This window comes from Montipora foliosa, chromosome 12, assembly GCF_036669935.1.
Source record: "Montipora foliosa isolate CH-2021 chromosome 12, ASM3666993v2, whole genome shotgun sequence".
NCBI classification, from domain to species: Eukaryota; Metazoa; Cnidaria; class Anthozoa; order Scleractinia; family Acroporidae; genus Montipora; species Montipora foliosa.
The window spans coordinates 42,308,462-42,329,678 of record NC_090880.1 but is presented as its reverse complement, the minus strand read 5'-3'; the positions used below and the strand labels follow the sequence as shown (position 1 = coordinate 42,329,678).

The window sequence follows — 21,217 nt, the reverse complement described above, 5'->3', positions numbered from 1 at the left end:
TATTATTATTGTTATTATTATTATTATCGCTTCAGTCTTAAGCTTCGCTTCATTTAAGCTTTCACGACAAACCTAAACAAAGAATCACTTATTTGCAATGGTCCAACATATCGCCTTCACGTCTTTAGTTTTATAGATCTGACCTAACTTGATTATTCAAAGTCATGCGTGATTGTTACGCTACGTGCCAAGAATAACCTGCGTGACACTGCCAATTTTAAATTCAGTGCGACTAATGAGGTTCTTTGTCTTGTTGGGCTCTCTAACTTTAATTCTTTAGCGTTTTAAGAGGGTTTTATCTTCTTTTATTCTTTCCCCCCTTAGATGGCTTTTCAGATTTCAGAAGTCACCCGGTCGCCCTACTTCATCCTTGAAAGGATGGAAAGATTCAGAAAGGATGTTCAAGATCGTTTCTCATCTGTACTGAATGGTTTTACGACACGCACATCAGCCTCGTTAAAAACACTTGGCTGCATTGCTTACCTTTTATTTTTTGCATGGCAAATTATTGGCCTCATTCTCTTCACAATCCGGGCATTTGAGACGAGCATCAGCGCAAAGCATGCTAGTTTCCAACAAACGCACATCGAGCTCTTTAGCCACTCCGAAAATCTGGAACTGATTTGGCTGGTGACGTGGTTTTTAAACACTGCTTTAGTGATGATTGCTTTGTCCAAAGTACCCTCGTTTCTTGGTTATACTGTGATACTGAGGAAACTTGTTCGCTTGCCGTCTTTTTGGAGTCTTGTGGCATTAACTGCAGTTGCCATGGCAGGATATCCCATGATACTTGCGATCAAGAATCACTCTGGAATAGAAGTGGCGTTGATTGTTGCTTTTATGGTTGACCGACCCGTCCAAGTCATCCTCCTTGCCTTCGTAAACTTCATTCAGGTGAATCATGCGCGAGAAAACGGCACCCTTAAAGTATTTGTATTCATCAAGATTAACGTGTTTCTTTTGTTTGTAACTTATTTTATCCGGTTTGTTCTTGGCTCGATGGAGTTTGCCCTGAAGGTGTATGGAATAGATGACGAGACTGGAATTGACTCGGCTTTCTACTCCGTTCTTGGTACAATCCGTCAATTTGCCGTGGTCATGTACCATTACAGAATTTATGTTTTCTATTGGGAAAAACTGTTTGTCGATAATAGAAACATACTTGATAACCACGAATGTTTTGAGAATTCTCGTGGTGGTGGTCACCGTGACGTTCCATTAAGAGAATTGAATCCAGTTTAGCAATCAATTGAACGAGAGATATAGCCCCTGGCATTAATCCATTTTTCGTTTAAAAAATCAACGTTTTGATGCATTTTAGAACACATACCAAACTTAATTAATCGCTGAAACGCCTGAAATGGTTTCCAAACGGTTTTTATTGCTTTTAAAACGCTTAAATTTCAGTGTGGAAAAGCGAAAATGAATACGTCGCCAACACTATACATGAACAGGACAAAATAGTTTCAAAATATATTCGATTGTACAAGGGGTCTTTTTAATCGCTGACGTTGTCGTTGGCGCTGTCCTGCCTAAAGTTCGTTTTGTCCCATTTTCAATCAATCAATCAATCAAATTTATGTAAACACGGTAAGGGGCTCAGCAAGCTGGTTTTCAGACATGACGTGTACTAACGGTTACAAGGTATAAATGTAAAAAACGACTGATTAACCGTGACTAACTATAATTTAGCTCAAAAATTAGTTAACACTTATAATGTATTTCTAGGGACTCTTATTAAACGTAACTAATCTACACGTTTCTATGTCAAGTATATTTAATACCAATAGTAACAATTTGAATTTACAATATAATAATAATTAACAATTATTGGACGAGGTTGAGAAAAATATCGTGATTTGTCAGTGGCGAGCACATCAATTATTTTTCGAAGCCTAAGGCTGAGACAAATAATTGATCTGCGAGACACTGACGAATCAACATATTTTGCGATAACCGACGTCAATAATTGTTTTATCATTCGATGACCGACTTTGTTTTTTGTTTTCGTTTCCGAGAAGCCGTAAGCGCGCGCTGCCTTGCAGAGTCGAGTAATAGGCCCAATCAATTGGTTTCTTTCTCAGCATAATTATATTTGTAGACTTTAAATTGTACTTACAGTCAAACGTTCAATAACACTAGGAATCAACAAAGCTGAAGAATTTCACAGTTTTCAAAGCGTATCCCGACAAGTCAAGCTTTCACAGTGGTGTAAAGCTCGCCATGCTTCTTTCTGGCTTCAGCATAAAATCTCTTCATCGGGGGTGGAAGCTGAATAGTTGGACCTCGATTATTCATTATTCTTTGTGTGCTTTGTTCGAATTATTCATTATTCTTTTTAAATTTTTTGTAGGTTATTCATTATTCATTGTTGTTATTCATTATTCCACAGGCACATTAACTGCGTTATTCATTATTCCGGCGTTTTCAGACCCAATTATTCATTATTCATTTTTTATTTATACTCGTTATTCATTATTCAGCTTTCACCCCCGACGCTTCAGTACATATGCATTCGCCAACTTGTCCTTCGCGTTGATGACACGACTGACGAGTGACTCTTCGTCTACCTTTCTTTCCTTGAGATACTCTCGAAATACGTTGAGTGCATCTTTTGTTCCTTTCTTAGTATTCTCACTGTTCTTTCGATCAACTAAAGATGTCAAAACATTCTCTTACAGCTCGGGGAACCGATCTGCCATTTTCTCACAAGAGCGTGATGTCAACTGCGCACGAGCAGAATATTATTTGCAGGAAAACACTTATTTGTAGGCAGTTATTTGCAGGTCACGTGGTCGGCTCTCGGCCAATGAAAAGGAAGGACAAAATACATGGAATGATGATAATTATTATTATATGGCTTGTGTTTGTAGCCGATATAACGCGCGCTCTGATTGGCTAATTGTGACTGAATTGTAGGGCATTATTCTCCCGTAATGCCCACGGGCCGATCACGGGCTTGCAAAAACAAAGCAAAAGGTAATTAAAAAGCCATACAATAAACTACTTACTAACCGAGCTAGCTCGAGCCGTACTGGGGAATATCGGCCCTCGGTCGTTTTTGTACGGACCGAGCGCAGCAAGGTCCGTACTGCCACAACCTCGGGCCAATATTCCCCAGTACAGCCCTCGCGCTCGGTTAGTTAAAAGTTAGAAACAAAGGATAAAATTAGGAAATTTTAAAGATATATTTTAGGATATCGCTAGTTTGAAGCTTCCAAGAACTTTTATCTCACGTGTTTGATTTTACAGTTGCAGGGGCAGATCCAAGATTTTTTTTTGGAAGGGGGTGAACCCCTAAGGAATGTCGAAAAACTGTATCTGGAATACCTGTTGCCAGTTGGCTACCTAGGGAACAAAAGTGGTTATTCGTTATTTCAGCTAAATCTTGCTTTTGTGTAAAAATAGTGAACGAACGTTTAGCACCGCGAAATCACCTTTGGACTTTACCTTAGACAATGACTTCACCCTGCCAACACCCTCCGAACTCAACGTTGTTCAGCACTCAATCACGAAGAAATAAATTTATCCGAGCCTTAACCCCCTCGGGGGAGAGGAGGAGGAGCCGGAGCCGCGTAACAATACGATTTACTTTATAAAAATGTCCCTAAATTAACTGGGCAGCGTGGCCGAGAGGTTAGTTTGCATGGTCTTGATATCCAGAGGTTCCAGGTTCGTTTCAATTTGCAGATCGCACTTTGGATTTCTCGATTTTGTATGGGCAATTTGTTGTTGCGGGGTCCAAATCTCGCATCTCCGTCGTCCGGGCAACAATCCCTCAGGAGAGGTCCTTAGTCCCGAAGGAGTTTAAACTCTTGGTTACCATGGAAACCTATTCATTCTATGAGTCTGTCGGGCTAAGAGAGACCTGTATGGGAGTACTTCATCCAACTTAAAGCTTATTGGTATATTTCACGCCCACCATGGTTTAAAAAGAACACTTCAAATTCCATTGACGCCATCCCTTTACAGATTATCACAGAGTCCTTGAAATAAGATATGATGCTGAGCAGTTTTTGACCATACCATATCAGCTAACTGCGACATACTACAAGGACGAACCGTGCCTTATAATTAATTAAGCTTATACTCCAACCGCCCGCGAGTCATGATATTAGACGTTCTTATAAAAAAAAAAAAAAGATTGTATCTTAAAGTTGTGTAGTATCATGACTCGCCGGCGGGCCATGGAAATTGGCGCAAGCTGTTCTGGCGCCCTGTCAGCTTGACTGGCAAAGTTAAATAATGAAATAAATAAAGATTCGAACTTGAACTCATTCACTTTTTGAAATCGTGTTAAATCTCAGCTAAGAGGCGGAAGTCCCTGGAAATGAACTTTATCGTAGCCTTTTTACTCATGTTTCACGTTTATTTTGATTAATCCGGCAAATCTGATGGGAAACCATATAAATTAAAGTTGAGCCCAACTAAACGTCTAGCTCCTGAATTTTACATTTCCGGTTTCAAGTTAGGAAGATTAGGAAGGGCGGAACTTTCGTAATCTATGTTTTGCATGAGACTTTCATCAAATTTGCATAAGTGTATTAGCAAAAATGTATTTGCTGAAGTTGAGTTCAAATATCCAAAGCGAAAGAAAGGTCTGGTAATGAGGTGATACGAGCCCTAACAACATTTTAATCTTGAGAACGTTTCAAGTATTAGGTCAAAACCCCCCGGACCAGGGCAGAGGTTCAACACTTGTTCTTTATTATTTTTTTGACACTGGTTTTTCATGCAAAGTGGTATATGGGTATTCCCGTTTACGCTTTACGAACACAAAGAAAACTGAATCAGTTGCATCAAGGTTCGAATCATTCGCTTAGTTTAATTTCAGACCGGACGTTTTTTTCGTTGTTTCTTTGAGATTAATTCACATTTCCCTGACCGAGTGACATTCCTGATTTGGTTACAGGTATGTTTTTTTTTTTTTTTTTAATGCTGCTTTTTCTTTAGTGGTACTTGTGAAACCTTTTACCGTGCAAAAAGCAATACTCGCCGACTAGTCACGGAGGCCTCTTAAGACAGTCTCCAATTCTGATCAACGTAACTGACATCGGAAGACGTCTGTAATACATCGTTCACAATGAAAGCAGTTTCAGTTTTTCCGTTTGTTTGTTATTTATTTGTTCGAGCAGGTTAAAGTATTGGCAACTATTCAGCTGATGTGGACCTGCTATACCCACTCACCCGTACACTCACGAAGGATAGCCCCAACACCGGGAACTTTATCCCCTACTCTTCTCGAATAGTGTGTGGTTTCTTTGACGTCCCAAAGGGAACTTAGGAACATGAAAGATATTTGTGAGACGGGACCTACGGTTTATAGTCCTTATCCGAGAAGACTTAACCATTAGCGAATGTTATTACAAAGGCAGCACTTTCTAGTCAGTTATTTTAAGACCCTGAGTCACTGTCACAGGACGAAATGCCAAGAATCCGTAGACTGAAAGGTTGCGGAAACACGTGACAACGTTGCGGAAACACCACGGTTAACACGTGTTTCCGGTAGCGGATACCTGTCGTTTATTCATGTTTCCGTGGCTGCGGTTACGACGGAACCGGACCACTTTTTCTGTACGTTTCCGTCAGTTTTCCTTTGAAGGAAACGCATGTTTCCGCTAGCGTATTTTCATGATAACGCTTGCGGATATACGAAGTAATGCTACGGAAACGAGTTTGTTCATGTTTCCGTCAACGTAATCGAACCTTGAATATTCGCGTTAAAACGCGTTTCCGCTTCGGAAGCCTTAAATTTGATTTGATTTGATTTGTCAGTTCAAATCGCTTATTTTCACTTTTTTAGTGCGTTCACAAGTTTGTTTTGCATCCGGAAGATGCTTATATTTTCAATTACAACCTCTCCCTTGGGGTTATCGGGTTCAGACGCCGCTCCACCTATGTGCCGAACCTAACTGAGTTAAGTCCGCCTTTGGCGCGACATCTGATTCAGACGGCGCACTGTACTGTGTGACGAGCCTAATCTTCATTTCACGAGGGAGAAAGGCCTGGATCCGTTACCATATTTTCACACCATAATTCAACTTTCAACATGGTGGTTGTCAGGAGAGGAGAGGATAGCTCTGATTTAATAATTAAAAAAAAAAAAATTTGCAATTTAACTAGTGAGTAGCACTCACTCAAATTTCTCATTTTCGCTTTTTCAGTTAGTGTCTCTTTTTTTGTGTGTGTTAGTTTCTTGTTTTAATTCCAGGTTCTTTTGATAATATTCTGCATTGCTTTGTGAACAGCACCTCTTGCAGTACTATAGTTTTAGTTCTGGTGAATGCTGTAAGTCTAGGGAACTACGCGTTGCTCTGCCCTTCTCTGCGCGATCTTACTTTTTTGTCTGCTTTACTGCATGGGAAAAATTAGGGAGTCCCGCTCGACTACTGATGATCTACACTAAATCAAAACGAAATACTGTATTTCCACTATAAGTCTAAATTTATTCTCAATAATGACCAAAGATAATAACAAACACACACATAATGTGACATAACTTGTTCGAAGTCACGAAAAAACGATCACATTAACATGAATTCTTTCCTATAAAAAGATACAGAAAACAGCTTTACAAATATTGGCTGGTGCTAAAAGAAACTTTTAAAATACAACCTAAAACGGTTCAGCTAACGTCATCAATCAGTACGAATTGCCCAGTTCGGGCCACCATTTGGGTAGGGGCGAGTTGGCACTTCGTCACCTCGCCTAACAAGGGCAGTGGTTCTTCGTTGCCTCTCGCTCAGACCTTTCAAGTGTTCTTCATCAAGTTTAGCCTTAATGTTCCTCAGCTTACTTCTTTCCCACGGTAACTTTTTTATTTTTCTTGGCTTTGCATGTGTTGTTCCGGCCGGAGTCGAACTCACGACCTCCCGCATGGCTGCCCTGAGCTCAACCAATTGAACCACCGCACAGAAATCATAATTGTTTGCTGGTGATCACTAGAGATTAATCTTTGAAGTAGGAATGTTAACTCGCTTAAGGAATTATTCTTGTTCTCTCGGCCTCAGCGATCATCGTCAACAAATTCTATTCCATTGAACAAGACGAAGAAAACATTTGTAGTCAATACGCATAGTCAAGTCACAATTACGTTATAGGACATGAAAATTTCAGTAAAATATCTGTTCGAAAGGAAGGCGGGCTAGAATTTTCGAATTTTCGAGGCGCAATAAGATTTTGGACATTTTGGACATCGTTAACGTGAATAAGCCCTCACCCCTCCCTATAGCCTGAAGTTTATAATAAGCCACTCTCCCCTCCCCTCGATTTTTGTGTAACAGGACGCCTGGAGGCCTTATTGCGGGATGCGTTGGTCGTCACTCTTGGTATAGAGAGTTTTCACTCACGTGATCAGTAAACTTGTTTTTCCACCGAAACGAAAGAAAACGTTTGCATGATAATAAAGCTCGATTCCCAGAGGATTAGTTGGGTACACCAACATGGCCGCTTAGGTACACCATCATGGCCATCGTGACGTCACTTGACAACAATCTATATATCGCAAGCGTTAAATACAAAATAGTGATTGATGGGCATGGCTGGCTGGAAGTCGAGAGTTAACAAATCGAAAGTGGTTCAGCGTTGTCTGTACTCTTATCGACAACGATATTCGACATCACACTGGTCAAAATATTGTGGACTCACGAGGCGCAGCTTGATTTGGACGATGTTTCATATATTTCAATATCCATCGTCAATTGATTGATTTTTACAAGTTTAGGACTATGTAAGGTTCACAGTAACAAATGAGTGTTAATTACACCTAGTAGAATCATACCAGATAAAAAGAGGTTTCTATCAAAAGCCCTCTACGCATATAAACGTTTTCGCTCAAGGTTGTTTCAGTAAACCTATTCAAATTAAAAAATTTCAACCGCTTGTCGGCGACATGTTTAGTGTTTGTGTTAATATTTGATGCAAAACAACCGCTCAGATTGCGATCACCTCCTCCAGTTCCTCGGAAACTGAGGAAAGGAACGTCCATCAATCGCCGCCAACTACTTGTCGTGAAGACGTAGTAAGCAACAAGTTTCACGCTCAGAGGTGAACGCTTCGTTTCGTCATCACGGTTGTCGGAATTGTCTCTGTTAGGGCACAGAGGTGGGACGCGCACTATAGAAATGATCCTAGTAAGCACGGTCTTAACAAACGAGAGGCAGGTTACACAATACGTTCAAAGTACATTTCTTGGACTTGTGGGGTACACCGATCAGTGCGCAGCCGCATTGTTTGCCAACCCTTTTCGATGAATGTTTCGTTTCAGTCTCGTTAACCTTTGCACGTAAAGAGTTAGGAAACGTTTGACTGATTAGCCGGATTTTCTGTTACCCATCGACATAAGAAGACTGTGGGGGTCAGTAGATCGTATGGGAGGGGTATTAGAGAAGTATACATTAGAGGGAGGGACAAGCGTATAATGTAAAATAGTGCTAGCTAAAAGTCGTGGGAGTCAATAGACCGTATTCATAAATGGCGCCTAAGTAATTATTCTTTTGTACTTACGCTAATCATCCGCACCGGGCTCGTTAGCACGAACAACATTCAAAAGAATTCTTGCTCCAAAGTGAGGCTAGTGAGGATGATTAACACAAAGATAAAAGAATAATTTCTTGGTCACCATTTATGAATACGGTTTATATCAAAAATGATTCTCTACCACAAGAATTACTTAGTTGATGCAACCAGCAAAGCGTGGCTTGCCAGAGCATAGGGGCACTCAACAAAAGATTTTCGTTGAAACAAATGTTCGGCCTACTAATTCGAAATTATTGAGGACCATTCTTTCGATTTTGATAATGACGAACGTATTGAAGATAAGCTTCCTCTAAAGTGAACATAAATGAAACAAATCATGACGCATTGCAAACAGCACAGTGAGTGAGTGAGTGAGTGAGTAACAGAAGTTGACATTCTTTCTCGACACGATCCTCATAAATCCAGCAAAGACTTAAGTGAAACGGCAAATGTAAGAATGGCTAACGTCACGGTTGCCATCTTGAAAGAAATTTGACTCCTCACACCCTGGGATCCTGTCACGCAAGGAAGGAAACTCATACAATGCTTCCAGTTTCCCTATGGATGAGTGGATAAATCTGCTGGACTTAAAGTTTGAATTACTCTAATTTAGAAAATGCAAGGTCGTACCTATGTCAGGCGGCCGTTCCAAAATGATTAACCGAAATAAAAGAAAACGTTTGCATGATAATAACGCTCAATTCCCGGAGGATTAGTTGGGTACACACCAATATGACCGCCGTGATGTCACGTGAACACACTCTACGTGGAAAATCACGAACAAATTTAATATAATGGGACATTTCCTGCAGGATATATAGAGTAGGATTAAATTGAAAAACAACACGTGTTGTCTCGGTGCTCAGTAGTTGTGTGTTCATGGCCACTGGATTATAACTCTTTAAACGACTTCAGCAACTGCCGGGACCCTTTTCTGTGTGACGTTTATTATATTAATATGACTCAGTACTACTCTCCTAAGCAGACCTTCTTTGACGAGCCAAAAGACTGGTTAACTCAGTACAGCATTAGCAACACCATTCGTGACTATGTGGCTCCGGGGCTCTTTAGGTATGGGTTCCAATACTCGATTTTTCCGTTGGTTGGTTGAAGACGGTCAAATGCATATCAATGGACATTTACACCGTTTTGGGGGCCATATTGGTTGGAGAGCAAACACGGCTTAAATTACAGTCACAAAACACCAAACCATGCATGCGCATAACCATTTCAGCTGGTTCGTTCGCAGACAGAACGGTTTTTTTGGCCTTATGTTAGACCCCACTTAGCACACTAAATATTGGCACCCCTGTAAGTGGTGGCTCCACACAACAAATGTGGTAAGCTGGTTGGGAACAGCACGGCAAGCGGGGCTGATTACATGAGCCGGGATGAATCGTTTAGCCGAGATCCCGGCTAACCGGGCTGAGATTTTTTCATGTAATCGCGTTCACCAGGACAGCCCTGTTGGTCGGGCCAAATATTTCTAACCACATAACCCAACTTTAGGGCAAAATGACGCGCGGAATAGTCGTTTTTCTATGTTTGAATAAAAGATGTGTAAGTTAGCAAACCTTAAGGCTTTTTTATTGTAGAATGATGAGTTTTAATAACAATTTAGCCAGATAAACGTCTCTCATCTTCTTTTTGTTATCTTTTTTCATACGATAATTATATTCTAAGGGCCAGATTATATGGCAAATTTTAGCCCAGGTTTTGAAAGAAATCCACTTGAAATGAAATTGGCGGTTACATGGAGAAGATTTCAATTTTAAATACAAACTCACAAGGCCACGGAAGTCCGATACTCAACCATCAGCTGAGTCCTACCAGCGTAGCATATGTCAGGCCAAGCCAGAAAGGTATGCTAAGGCCTCAGAGTTTCGGGGGCCCTAAAAATGGTGACTGAAGTAATGTGGGCGCACAATGTAAAGTCGGGTGAGTAAGCTTTTTTAGAAGATTAGCAACAAATTGAATTTACACTATAATAATAAGAAACAAACCATAGAATTGGAAGATGCAAAAGATATGTCTTAGGATATCGCAAGGTTGAAGCTTGCAAGATCCTTTGTCGCACGTGATTGATTTTGCAATTGCAGGGGTGGATCAAGGATTTTAATTAGAAGGGGGTGCACCCTTTAAGGAATGACTTAACTGACGGGTGTTTTTCTTTTTTCTTCTTCTTTTTTTTTTTTTCAAGAATACGACCAATTTTAGAAAGCCGCAGATCATTTCAGGAGGGTAGGGTTCTTGAGTTGGTTCCAGGCTATTGCATCCCGATAAGAGAAAGAGCGGGCGTTTGCCATTTGCACGGAAAATCCAGTTGGACAGGACCCCATTACCCGGAGCCTCCATTGTGTTGTTGTCACGGCGTTTTCACAGACCGATATATTTTTAGATTGAATTTCCCGCGAATGAGACTTCCACAGGAGGCCGATGACCAATTACAAGAAACTAACCTGACGTCATAGGGTCACCGAACCGGAACTGCCTTTGTTGTTTTTTTTTATTTTTCGCGAAATGTAGTCTAAAAATAAATCGGTCTGTAAAAACGCCGTGACATAGGCCCAGTATGGGAGTTGGCGGCTCCGGGTCATGGGCTCCTGCTGGGTTGGAATGGAACGCGCGTAATGGTACAGGATTTTCCCAATGTAGCCTTTCGCCAGGCCTGAGTCTCTCGGGGCTGGAAGAAAACAATGACACATCAAAAGGTGGCTGCATTTACAGTGTCGAAAGACGGGAAAAGAGGCCGAGGTGAGCCGGGTCGAGTGGGAGTTTACAAATGGTGCAGGAATTTTCCGGTTATTTCGGTTGGACCGGGAAAAGAAGAATAAGTCTGAAGGGATTTCCACCTTTTTCGGAAACTTTATGGTTGAAAGAGCCGTACCATTTGAATTTCCAACCGGAATTTTTGTTTTTGTTGACAAATGGTAAAGGACTAACTTGTAAGAAAATTCATTTTAGGTAACGGTAATTGGATGTCATGCATAGTTCGAGCCTCTCAAAATATAATTGTGAAATGGGTATGGACTAGAAGTTCTCCGACAACAGGCGAGTGTCACTAAGCTAATCATAATTCAAATTTGTCTTTACCCTTAGAAGGAATGGGGCGGGGTAGGTGTCAGGGACCCCTCTCCTCCTCAGGGGAGCAGGTCAGAATCCCCTCAGAGCTGTCCCTGCTCCTCTCCAGGGCCGCAATCTCACTGAATACCCAGGAAGGGGGCACAATACCCTGAAAGAAGTCGTTATGGGATCAAAATCTCCCAACAAAAAGTTGGTTGCCATGGGAACACATACACTCTATGAGTCTGTTGGGTGAAGAGAGACCTGTAAGGGAGTATTTCGTCCAACTTTAAGTTTATTGGTATATTTCACGCCCAACATGGTTTAGAAAGAACACTTCAAATTCGATTGACGCCATCCTTCCATAGATTATCACAGAGTCCTTGAGAGTAGATATGATGCTGAGCAGTTCGTGACTGTACCATATCAGCTAACTGCAAAGTACTACAAGGAAGAATCGTCCTTACTGTAGGATACAAAAAAAATCTTTCTTTTTTTTTTGGGGGGGGGGGGGGGGGGAGCCTGAAATTTTTTTTAAACGTTTTCTTAAAGTTGAGTGGTATTATGACTCACGGGAGGTTGTTAACTGACTCTCAGTTCAGGAACGGAAGTTATTGCTTAAGCATTTTTGTGGACTATCGAGTTACTATCGAGAGTCAGACTATAAAGAGTTACTATCGAGAAATTAAAGAATGTTCTTTAAAAACAGGAAATTTCAAGGAAGATTCGAACTTAAACTCATTCACTTTTTGACATCGTTTTAAATCTCAGAGAGATGAATCAAAGAGATAAATCAAAGAGATAATCAAAGAGATAAATCTCTCGGAGGCAGAAGTCTCTGGAAATGAACTCCATCGTAGCCTTTTTAATTATGTTTCACTTTTATTTTAATTTATCCAATTAATTCTGATGGGAAACCTTATAGATTGAAGTTGAGCGCAACTAAACGTCCAGCTTCTGAATTTTACTTAGGGCGGAAGTTTCGTACTCTATATTTTCCATGAACCTTTCAGCAAAAATGGATGGTTTATTTTCTTAGCAAAAATGTATTTGCTGAAGTTGAGTTCAAATATCCGAAGCGGAAGAAAGGTCTACTGTTGATGTGATACGAGCCTCAACCACATTTTAGTCCGGAGAACGTTTCAAGTCTCCATGTTTTGCCTTATATTATTAGTATAACGCCCAGTGAAGCGGAAAGGTTCAACACTTGTCTTTTTATTCCTTTTTGACACTGCGGGTGGTAAAGTGGTACAAACGAAACCGGAAGCAAATCAGTAGTCCCGTTTACGCCTAAACTCAATCAGTTGCATCAAGGTTCGAATCAGTCGCTTAGTTTCACACCGGAGGATACGTTTTTTCTCGTTGTTTCTGTGAGATTAATTCCCCTGACCGAGTGACATTCCTGATTTGGTTACAGGTATGTTTTATGCGCCTTTTTCTTCAGTGGTACTTGTGAAATCTTTTACTATGAAAAGAGAAAGGTGCAGATATTGCCATTACAAGGTAGAACTCGTCTATAGCTGTATTGTAATTTAGAGTTATTTTAAAAAAGTCTGAGGGCACGTCTCTAAAGTCTAGAAATATTTAGCTAAAGGGTTCAAGAACTTCTAAAACCAAAACGCGATGTTACAGATATCTTCAATCCTGCTTTTTCTTCAGTCACTGAGGTACTTGTGGAACCTTCTACTGTGAAAAGCAATACTCCCCAACTAGTTAGAGAGCCTCTCAAGACAATATCCAATTCTTATCAACGTAACTGACGTCGAAAGACGTCACAGACTCAGTCACAACTGTACACTATAATACACTGTTTTCAATGAAAGCAGTTTATTTCGTAGAGAAATGATAATTGTTTGCTGGCGATCACTGAAGATTAATCTTTGAAGTAGGAATGTTAACTCCCTTAAAGCCTGGTTTCCATATGATCTGCAACGGAAGCTGTCTTCGTGGGTCTTATCGCAGACGATCGTAAACACACGAGGCAAATCTGAAGCGATCGCAGACAAGCGTAGCACTAATTGTCTGCGGAGCGAGTAGAAAAAGGAGCGCACTTACTGCTAGTCTGATTGGCCGTGTTTCAAGGCGAACAATAGTGTGTCGTCGATAGGGCACAGATCATCTCAGACACATTTTCCGTTAATAATTTTCTTAGTTAAAAGCGTCGTAATGGTCGGCAAAGTAGAACTAGATTCAACTTTCCCCAATCATCCAGACCGTGTGCCGTAGATCGTCGCAGACGCAAATTACCCTTTCGTAAACGATCGTTGCCATTCCTCAGAACGGTCGTTGCCATTTGAAACGGTCGATACCATTTATAACGGTCGACTACACACTTCACTTCAAAGAAAATTAAAAGAAAGAAACTAAGAAAAAATATTAACAAAAATTAAGACAAAAAAGGAAAAAAAAACCATATATAAAAGAAAAACTGGAAGAAAAAAAAGAGTCCGAAAATTTCAAGACTCGAACTCGGGTTCTTAGCCCTTAGCATAAACAGAACCCTAACCCGAACCCTAACTCATATGACCAGCGAGACACAAATTCAGAGCTAAAAAATGGCATCGACCGTTTGAAATGGCAACGACCGTTTACGAAAGTGAAATAGGCGTCGCAGACCCCAGGGACAGATGTTTTCATATGTGTTCGACTTGGTGCAGGACTATCGGTGTTCGTGTCGCAGAACGATCGCAGACCGTTGCAGATTATATGGAAATCAGTCATTAAGGAAATGTTTGTGTTCTCTCGGCTTCAGCGGTCATACATAACGAATTCTATTCCATTGAAGCAAGACGAAGAAAACACTCGTAGTCAATACGCATAACTGATCAAGTCATAATTACGTTGTAGGACATGAAAATTTCGGTAAAATATCTGTTCGGAAGGATGGCGGGCTGGAATGTTCGAATTTTCGAGGCGCACTAAGATTTTGGACAACTCCCTGTCCTGCGATCAGGCGCATTTAATTAATTAATACTCAGTACTACTGTCCTTAGCAGATCTGCTTTCACGAGCCAAAAGGCTGGTCAACTCAGTACAGCATTAGCAATACCATTCGTGACTATGTGGCGCCGGGGATCTTTAGATACTATGGGTACCAATACTCGTTTTTTTTTCGTTGTTTGGCTGAAGATGATTTTGGGAAGATGCAGTGATTAGGATCAATGGCATTAACTGCTTCGTGGATTCGTCCTTATACAATCGTTGATCAGTAGGAAAATTGTATGTTTTTTTCAACAGTTTTTTCGTGTCTATGCATATCAATGGACATTTACACTGTTTTTGAGGCCATATAGGTTGAAGGGCGGGACGGGACGGGCTGACTCGTTTAGCCGAGATCTCGGCACGTCTGAGAAAAACACCAAAAGTCAAGTTTGGCATTACATGATTAGCGGGGCGCGCAGCCCGGTAAGCTGGGAACCTAGTTTGCCGGGCCAGCGATTTCTAACCACTTTACTACACTTTAGAGCAAAATGATCCATGGAATAGTTGTTTTTTATGTTCAAATAAAGGATGTATGGATAGATTTTAAAATGTAAAGAGGGTCTGAATAGGGTTTAGTGTTTAGTGTTATTCGACCATAATTTTTAGCGTTTGCTGTGAAATTGGTCATTTTTTGATTAAAAGTTTACTGTTTCTGGAGAAAATACTGTTAATTGTTTGGAGGGTTTTTTCGTGGAAACCCCAAAGGGTCCCATAGTCTTTTAGCATTGTAATTATGACCTTTGAGCCCACGAGAAAAGATCATGGCAGACCTACTCCGACTTCCCTACGTGTCTTTGCGGTTGCGACACTGTAACATGTGCCTTCAAAGTTTTGCTCTAACGAGTATGTCTTTAAGTGATTTCCCTCTTCTGTATGATATGATAGGAGGCGTTTTGTAAATGTGTTTCAGCATTGGCTGATTGTCTATTAAACTCCATTCTTGCATCAAAAGGTTTTTAGGGAAGGTACGTTATTTTATTGGGGGGGGGGGGGGGGCTTCGGAGGGGAGGATCCTTGGTATTTTTTTACAAATTAGGGAGGGTCAAACCTGTGTTATTCTCATGAGGAGGGTCACAGGTTTTTTGGGCAAGGAAAAAATACTCCATGTCGCTTCTATTTTGCATATACAAGCAAAGCTTCCAGTCAAGATTAATCTAAATTATTTACAGGTGTCGAAGAATTTATTTATCTCCTCCCAACTAACATAATTGTCTCTCTCTCGACCAGTGCCTGTTTTCGCCCATATTTTGATGTTTCCTCGTCAGTCTCCAGTGAGGATTCGTCACTTAAGCTACTCAATTTTGAACCGACAACTCGGTCTACTTCATCACTTTGCGAGTCAGTTTCGACCTCGGTGTCTAGCGGTGGGGGCCGCGGTTGTTGACGCTTCATTGAATTGTGCAGCAAGCTGCCAATATGCGCTTTGATTATTGCGACCTTTTCAGCTTTCTTCCCTTTGAAGGTGATCTTGTGAAGGAAAAAGTACAAGATTAGCTCGTCCACCCTGAAGGACGATTGCTTATCGGAATTGTACAGCCGATGTGCCATCAACAGAGTCAGAGGAGTAGCGGGCATTCCTTTTAGAATGGCGAGTCGGCAAACAGCCACAACAGCCACAAGTTGCTCCATTTGACCTCATGAAATCCTCGCATTCACCACAAGCACATTCCTCGTACATCCTTGCCCCTTTTTCAAGTTTTCACCGAACAATCACAGGCCACCCAATTAACTACTTTATATGAGTAACACTTCCAGTTTGTTATTTTATACTTCCGGTTAGTTTTGTCTCGGATAGGTTGAGGGGGAGGAGGGGGGGGGGGGAGGGGGGGGGAGGTCAAATGTTTTTGTTTGGATATATCTAAAGGGTTATGCATTAATCCATTCATCGTGTCATCTATTAGGTTTTTAGGATAGCCGCGAGCTTTAAGTCGCGTTTTAGAATTTCAGATGGCCTCCTGGACTGTAAAAATACATTTTTAACATGTGAAAGGCATGTGAGTATTACATCGAAAATATAGTCGAAAGTTTTCGGAATTCTCCTTGGAAAACTTCGGTAATCTTTGCAAATCTTCTGAAAAGATCGGAAATCGTCGGAAAGTAGCTGAACAAAATAACATTGCCTTTTTGGCGCCGTTTTTGTTTCTCTCTGGATAAAATTTACTGTTACAGATAATTTTTTACTGTTAGTGTTAAAATGCCTAAAATTCAACTGTTCTGTGTTACAGAGTTTTATCAAGGTACCCCCATTCAGACCCTCTGTAAATGCTTTGTAGATAGTGGAAGTGCACTTAGCTATCAAGCTAGTTCACAGGCAGCCCACTTTTAATCTGAAAGAAATAATTCAAACGTAACAGGAACATAATTAAGAACCCCAACTGCCAGGAAGCAGCCAATTGGCTATTTAAAAAGTGTGGTAGAGTTGAACCCGGGACAACCAGAATCAAATCCAAACCAGGGGTCCGTTTCTCGAAAGACCCGAAACTTTTCGGGCCTCTTTCGTGTGTCATAATTACCTCTTTATTTTAAGAAGGAAGAGAGTTTAAGTCAACAAACTTCACTATCATTTAGCTTTTTGTTATCTTGAAAACAAGTTAAAAGACCAGCTTATGAAAACAAGCGAAAGGCAGTTCAGTAAATCGCTTTTGGGGCCCGAAAAGTTATTGGGACTTTCGAGAAAACGGGCCCCAGAGGTTAGAACGAGATTTGAAGCGGGGCAACCACATGCAAACCCAACGCCCTAACCGCTGGACTACGCCGCCTCCTTAACGCAAATTTTAAGGCTTCTTTAAATTAAATCATAGAATGGTGAATTTTAATAACCATTTAGCGAGGCAAATGTCTCTCCTCTTGTTGTTATTTTTTTTTTCACACGACATATCTAAACTTAGCCCATGATGGTCTGGTTCACTTCGTGTAATACCGGACTGAAACTGACCCCGACAAACCCGACCAGCTCGGCTCATGTAATCGGTCCCTAATCCTTTATGGTCCCACTGTTGTGGAAAGCAAGAATACCTCCTTTCAAAATTCATTCCTATCCAGATTATTTTCGTAAAGTATGGAGATCAGAATCAAGCTATAACGACCGTTTTCAACAATTGGTAAATTTCATGTAATCCCTTGCAATCAAAATTACGGTATGCAAATTCCCACGAAATTTGAAGCGACATGAAGAGATTTCCGCCAATAAATCCAATTTTAAGACGCCGCGTCTTGGGAAATGATGTGTCTATCCAGAAGAATGAGGCATGTGGAATTTGGCTAAGAATGGAAAGTTTGGAGTAAAGAGATCACTAAACCGTTCGTGCCCTTGATGAATGCTTCCAGCGATAGATCCTTTCCCGGTTTCAGGAACCCATCACGTGTTTTTGGCTTGATTTTGATTTAACCTTATAATTAATTAGTATTATAAAAAATCGCGCGCTCTCATTGGCTCGCTATCTATCACCTCGACGGACAAAATGGCTGCTAGTAGTCGTTTTGCCACTATAAGTTAAGATCATTTCGCGTTTAAATGTTTCTTTTTTCTCTTTTTGAAATAATCACCTGCGTATTTATACCAAAGCAATTATTCAAAGCCAACGATTCTTCCGCCAAGTGACAAGAATAGCCTGCGTGGCACTGCAATTTCGATCATATTCAGTGCAACTATTTAACATTGGACTCTTTAAATTTAATTCTGTAGCCTTTTCTAGGGGATTTTATTGAGCGATTTCTCTTTTATTGTTTTCCCACTTAGATGGCTTTTCAGACTTCAGAGGTCACCAAGTCACCTTACATCACCTTTGAAAAGATGCAAGAAGGATTCAGAAACGATGTTCAAGATCGTTTGTCATCATCTGTGCTGAATCGTTATGCAACACGCCCATCGGCCTCGTTAAAAACAATTGGCTGCATTACTTACGTTTTGTTTTTCGCCTGGCAAGTTATCGGCCTCATTCTCTACTCCATCCGGGCATTTGAGACAAGCATCAGCGCAAAGCGTGCCAGTTTCCAACAAACGCACATAGAGCTCTTTAACCACTCTGCAAATCTGGAACTGATTTGGCTGGTGACGTGGTTTTTAAACACTGCTTTAGTGATGATTGCTTTGTCCAAAGTACCCTCGTTTCTTGGTTATGCTGTGATACTTAGGAAACTTGTTCGCTTGCCGTCTTTTTGGAGTCTTGTGGCATTAACTGGAGTGTCCATGGCGGGATATCCCATAATACTTGCGATCAATGATCACTCTGGAATCGAAATAGCATTGATTGTGGCGTTCATGGTTGAGCGACCCGTTCAAGTCATCCTGCTTGCCTTCTTAAACTTCACTCAGGTGAATCATTCGCGAAAAAACGGAACACTTAAAGTCTTCGCATTCATCAAAGTCAACGTGTTTCTCTTGTTTGTAAATTATTTTATTCAGTTTGTTATTGGCTCAATACAGTTTGCCCTCAACGTGTATGGAATAGACGAAGAGACTGAAATTGACAGTCATTTCCACTCCGTTCTTGGTACAATCCGTCGATTATCTGTGGTTATATTCTGTTACAGAATTTATGTTTTCCATTGGGAAAAGCTGTTTGTCGATAATAGAAACATACTCTGTCACCACGACTATTTTGAGAATTCTTGTATTCGTGGTGAGATTAAAGAATTTAACGCAGTTTAGCAGTCAGTAGAAGGAGAGCTATATTCCCATTAATCCATTTTGTTAAAATAAAATAAAATAAAAATCAACGTTTTGAGGAGGACAGAGATGGCTTAGTGGTCATTGCACTCGCCTGCAATGCAACCATGCGGACTCGTCACCATTGTTAGTTCTTTACTCTGCTCCAAGAGGTTTTTTCCAGGGTTCTCCTGGTTCCGGTTGTTCAAAAGCCGATTAACGCCAGCCTCGTTCCCACTCGTCCTCCGTGAATCAAATTTGACGTCACCGGTCGAGCGGATCGGGAAGATTCCGGCCTCAAATCTCGCGCTTCTAGGGATTAAGCGCTAATAGGCCTGGGAACGAGGCTGGATTAACGCTAATTCCAGGTTAAAAATCAACCAAGGAGTTTATTTTGCTGTTGAACGCCAATATTCGGCAAAATTTTACATTAGAAGAAGTCAATAACGAAAAAAAAAAAAAAATAAATCAACAGAAACCGTCTACAAAAAAAAAAAGGAAACACTGAAACAAAAGTTTACGCTAATCTTGAATTTAGGGAATCGGCTTTCGAACAACCGGGCCCTGTTTTCCCCTCTCCTCACAAACCAACATTAATTGTAATTCTCAATTCGATCGGATGCGGGATCTTCCTGAAAACCTTTCAAGCTTCGCGTGAGTGGATCTTCCTGAGTAAATATCATTCATTACTACTTAATTATTAAATTATTAATTAAACATGATGAAACGCCCGAAAACGCCACGGAAAGTTTTGAAACTGATTTCCAAACGGTTTTCATCCTTTTCAAATTAAACGCTTTAATTTCAGTGTGGACAAGCGAATACCAAGAAAAACCAATAGTCTCAACTGAAATAGAGACGATTTCGCTAAGATCTGTTTCCACTAAAGTTTTTGGCTTTGTCGTAGCTAAAGTTTTCTTCGCCTCAGTTTCGATGCTTTTGTAAAAATATTTAACGAACTCACTCTTGGACTGTAATACCATTGAAAAGAAGACTAACAAGGCCCTTTTCACCCTACCCTCCCAACAGAATGTTGTTCAGGACTCAAGAGCAAATGATCTGGTATGCGTGCCTCAACGTTGCTTTTGGGGGAGGGGGAGCCGTAACAATACGATTAACTTCATAAAAAAGTTGTTAAAAAATCCAAAAAAACTTTGTTCAGGATTGTAATTTGAACAGAATTGTTCCTGACTGATCGGGTTAAGTTCCTGCTTTGTCAGATTGTTTTCCGTGGTGCCGAATTGGAATCCACTCAGGAAATAGCCGCCCCGTAGGTTTCTGTTAATTTGTTTCTTTTTTTTTATTTTATTATATCATGTTATGTTTGATTGGAAATGTTGCTTCCGCCACTTATTCTTGTAAAGCGCACTTAGTATAATTTTCATATTGAAAAGGCGCTATATGAATGAAGCACATCATTAATTACCTAGTCCACGCCATTTTTATTCAATTTAACTTGTCAAATCGTTTAATTGATCTTATCTAATGGTTATTTGTAATTACCCCTAATTGACTGTGTAGTGACATCTTATGTACCGACTGGTCCGAGTTAACTTATCTTTGTCAGTTTGGCTCCTTCAGTTATGTTGACCAAACAAATTGTTAACTGACTGATTGACGTAGCATGTTGTAACTGAAATATTGATCATCTTAGTGCTATTCTTGCTTTGCATCCACGCGATAAGACGGCCACGTTGGTGTACACAGCAATATAAAATGGCCCCACAAATTTTGTATAATCAAATTTCCAAAAGACAATTTAATTCTCTGTTCTGTATACCAACATGGCCGTCGTGACGTCAGATGTAAACCATCAATACTGTTTGTTGTCATTTTGTATTTAACAATTATTCCATGAGCGCGCGTTGGATATGAGATGATAGATAGCCAACGAGGCGCATAGCGCCGAGTTGGCTATAATCATCTCATATCCAACAAGCGCGTGTGGAATAATTGTTTTAATAAAAACGCCCCCAAAATATAGAAAACTAGACTACAATAAAAATA

The 21,217-nt window shown here is 40.5% G+C and overlaps 2 protein-coding genes and 1 non-coding gene across 3 annotated transcripts; 2 read left to right on the top strand and 1 right to left on the bottom strand.

Moving 5' to 3' along the window:
* The first annotated feature begins 328 nt into the window (after positions 1 to 328).
* On the top strand, positions 329 to 1,569 carry LOC137980216 (uncharacterized). Its single transcript, XM_068827607.1, has one exon. The coding sequence runs from the start codon at positions 379 to 381 to the stop codon at positions 1,240 to 1,242; it is 864 nt and encodes a 287-aa protein (XP_068683708.1). The 5' UTR covers positions 329 to 378; the 3' UTR covers positions 1,243 to 1,569.
* Positions 1,570 to 7,927: 6,358 nt separating this feature from the next.
* On the bottom strand, positions 7,928 to 8,146 carry LOC137981250 (small nucleolar RNA U3). Its single transcript, XR_011118581.1, has one exon. It is a non-coding gene; the product is annotated as a small nucleolar RNA U3 (small nucleolar RNA).
* Positions 8,147 to 12,862: 4,716 nt separating this feature from the next.
* On the top strand, positions 12,863 to 20,290 carry LOC137980145 (uncharacterized). Its single transcript, XM_068827516.1, has 2 exons — positions 12,863 to 12,997; positions 18,302 to 20,290. The coding sequence occupies exon 2, from the start codon at positions 18,302 to 18,304 to the stop codon at positions 19,211 to 19,213; it is 912 nt and encodes a 303-aa protein (XP_068683617.1). The 5' UTR covers positions 12,863 to 12,997; the 3' UTR covers positions 19,214 to 20,290.
* The last annotated feature ends 927 nt before the right edge of the window (positions 20,291 to 21,217 follow it).